The 3,604-nt window shown below is 43.7% G+C and overlaps 1 protein-coding gene across 1 annotated transcript; it reads left to right on the top strand.

Annotated features, from left to right (window-relative positions):
- Positions 1–756: 756 nt before the first annotated feature.
- On the top strand, positions 757–3,328 carry LOC124680359 (polyadenylate-binding protein RBP47C'-like). Its single transcript, XM_047215428.1, has 5 exons — positions 757–1,131; positions 1,711–2,164; positions 2,801–2,856; positions 2,963–3,093; positions 3,208–3,328. The coding sequence occupies exons 1-5, from the start codon at positions 772–774 to the stop codon at positions 3,308–3,310; spliced, it is 1,104 nt and encodes a 367-aa protein (XP_047071384.1). The 5' UTR covers positions 757–771; the 3' UTR covers positions 3,311–3,328.
- Positions 3,329–3,604: the final 276 nt, after the last annotated feature.

A 3,604-nucleotide genomic window follows, 5' to 3' on the forward strand; every position in this document is an offset into this window, starting at 1 on the left:
CTCCCTCTGCACATCCCCTCTATGCGCACGAGCACGACACGGCCCATGGCCCGCCTCTACCGCCCGCTCCATCTCAGAGACCACCAACTATGAGATGGATACCAAGCGGGTGCTACTTTTCTCTAATTAGTTACAAGTGTGACACCGAAATTATTAACTCCCTTTAATAGTACATACACATAGCATATGTGAACCAAGTTTAAATGTGAAAACACCATTAATTTTTTCTCACACTACATACAATAACTAATATTATGTTGACACACCATACTTAAAAATTAATGAATTGACAATTCATAGGAAATGGACCATCTTAATTACAGTACATATGTGCACACAACAAGATAGGAGTACCGTACCAAATTTGTACTAGGCAGTTACAAGTGGAGTAACCTCATTGCATGGGCATGAAAGAAACCGAAGTTACCTTTGTATTCCGAAATAGCAAAACTACAGCCGCACATTCCTAACTATCGAATCCCACAAAAGTAGCAAAGCATAGCGCAACTCCCTTCCCTAGAATCCCCTAAAACCGCAAACCGACGCCGGTCCCACGCGTCAGCCCCCTCGCAGCAGCCGCATCGGACAGCCAGGCGCCCGCGAAATCCTAGATCTGACGGCCCAGATCCGCTTCTAACGCCCTATATATTCCTAGCCTCACCCACAGCCACGAGCTCCCTCTCTTTCAGCCTCCACTCTTCCCGACCCTCCACACAACCTCTCCTGCTCCCCACAGCGGCGGCGGCGGCGCCTGCTGCGACGACGGCGACGATGCAGATGGCGGCGGCGACGACCGATGCTCCGGCGGCAGCTGTGGCGCACCCACATCCCCACGCCCACGGACCACCGGTGCCGCACGGCCACGGCCACCCGCACCCACACCACCACATGCCGCAGCCGCGGTGGGTCGTCCTGCCCTACCCCCCGCCGCCGCCGATGGTGGCCGCGCCCCCGCCTCCCCCGCCGCAGTACGTCAAGCATTTCGCGCCGCCGGCCTCGGTCACTCCGCCCCCGCCATCGGCCGGATCCGGCGGGAACGGGGGTGACGAGAACCGGACGATCTGGGTCGGCGACCTCCAGTACTGGATGGACGAGAACTACCTCCACAGCTGCTTCGGCCCGAGCGGCGAGGTTAGTTAGGTCTTCACGAGCCCGCTTGTCCGATCCAGCCTTGCCCGTGCCGGATCTCTCGAATCCAGTTTTATTTCTTCTTTGACTGCGCGCCGATTCATTCAATTGTGTTGCAAATCGAGCTAATTTTTGCCGTTAACATTGTGTAGTAATGATAAAGCTGTGTGTTTTTCCTACTGTTGGCTTGATAAATGCTAAAGTTGACAGCTTTGAGCCCAATCCATGCAGTATGGTTGAATTCGACTAGTTAGTTGTTTTGCCGTAACCTGGATTTGGAAATTTGTAGTCGTGCAATAGCCAATATATTAAGTGATGTTTGTGGCGAATTATCCCATGGATGTGCGAGTTCTGTAGATTTAGTGTTGCTAGGATGGTAAAGGCACCAACTTTTGAGTTTACACTTTCGTAGTTTGGATAAATGTATGAGACCCATTACGATTTGTTAAGGATATATGCATACACAAAGATTATTTTTCCTTGAATTTACTAAGTGAAGAGAACATATCACACTTCTACGTTATATCAGTGTGTCTTCCATGCATTGCTAACTGTCATTCTTTGCACCCATCTGTTCTGTAGGTGGTCACAATTAAAGTTATCCGCAATAGGCATTCTGGAGTTTCTGAGGGTTATGGTTTTGTAGAGTTCTGTTCCCATGCATCAGCAGAGAAAGCACTTCAGAATTTTGCCGGTCATGTAATGCCTAATACTGACCGAGCTTTTAAGTTAAATTGGGCATCATATAGTGTGGGAGAAAAACGATCCGAACTTGCTTCTGATCACTCAATTTTTGTTGGTGATCTAGCTGTTGATGTTACCGATGAAATGTTGATGGAACTTTTTGCTAACAAATATCGATCTGTGAAAGGAGCTAAAGTTATTATTGATGCAAACACGGGCCGTTCTAGGGGATACGGGTTTGTTAGGTTTGGAGATGATAATGACAAAACTCATGCCATGACTGAAATGAATGGTGTATATTGCTCCACTCGGCCAATTCGCATAGGACCTGCGACTCCTAGAAGAACTACAGGTATTTCCAAAATTTCAAACTTGTTTTGAGTAACATGTTTGGTATCATTTTCGAGCTTGGTGTTGGCATTTGCAGTAATTATGGCATTCTACTCCTCCCATATAACAAATTGTTGACTTTTCGGATATGATTTAAGTTAAACTTTTAAAATTCTGACTATAAGTATTGCTATTAATATAGATCAAGAACATTTAATCATATGTTTAGAATTGAAACTAAAAGTGTATTCATAATACAATATTTTTCTTGGTTTACATATATTATAGTAAAAGTTAGTGGGCAAAGGTAAATCTTGAAAACCATGTCATCTTTTTGTGATGTGAAGGGAGTAACACCAAGCAAATGCTTGGGGCCTTGTTGGTCGGTCGGACATGTTAGTATCACTACTTCAGTTTGATGCTCAGTGTTTTGTTATGCAGAAGTATTTTAGGTTCAGTGATCTGCATCCGTCTAGGATACACTCCCGCCCATCTAGCTTATTTATCCTGCATAGGCAATCACCTATGCCCCTCAATTGGCACTTAGTCTCTAGGCGCTTGGTCTGCTGCCTGACTAATGCCTTGCTGATCACTAATTATCAGTTTCTCACTTTTCTATCTATCATAGTTTTAATCCCTATGATTATTGTACTTTCAGGTGATTCTGGTTCCTCTCCACCAAGGCAATCAGATGGGGACTCGACTAACAAGACAGTATGTGCTTGTTTCCTAGCTGTTACCTTTCTATCTCTTTGTCTAAATAAATCTATAGACTCTTATGTGTAGAAAGACTGTAGTATCTTATCAGTTTTTGTTGTAGGTATATGTTGGTGGGCTTGACCCCAATGTCAGTGAAGATGAACTAAGGAAAGCATTTGCAAAGTATGGCGATGTTGCCTCTGTCAAAATTCCTGTTGGGAAACAGTGCGGCTTTGTTCAATTTGTCAACAGGTAATATTATGAAGATCTTTGTATACACCCTTATAAGAAATTGTTAGATGCTGAAGTATTTATCGGTTCTTGCTGCAACATTTGATATTATGTGAAATGAATACCTTGTTGCAGAGCTGATGCAGAAGAAGCACTACAAGGGTTGAGTGGATCAACAATTGGGAAACAGGCAGTTCGTCTTTCTTGGGGACGCAGTCCAGCAAGCAAACAGGTTTGAACTTGTCTAGACTGTAATCGTATCTTTAATTAATCTCACCAGATTACGACATCATCAACTCTTTGATTGACTTATTCAACACTTGCTTAATGCACATCTGTAAATCTGCATTGACAAAGATAATTTGCATTAATTGCACATGTTTACACTATTCAGGATATTCTTCAAATCAGAAATAAAAGTTTCCTACATACTGTTGCATTTTGTGACTTGCATTTGGATGTGTTTTGCATGACTCAGTTATAAATTAGTTTGTTTTGGGTGTTATTTATCTCTATTTTTTTATTGAATCTT

The sequence above is a fragment of the Lolium rigidum genome, unplaced genomic scaffold, assembly GCF_022539505.1.
Source record: "Lolium rigidum isolate FL_2022 unplaced genomic scaffold, APGP_CSIRO_Lrig_0.1 contig_13491_1, whole genome shotgun sequence".
Classification (NCBI taxonomy): Eukaryota; Viridiplantae; Streptophyta; class Magnoliopsida; order Poales; family Poaceae; genus Lolium; species Lolium rigidum.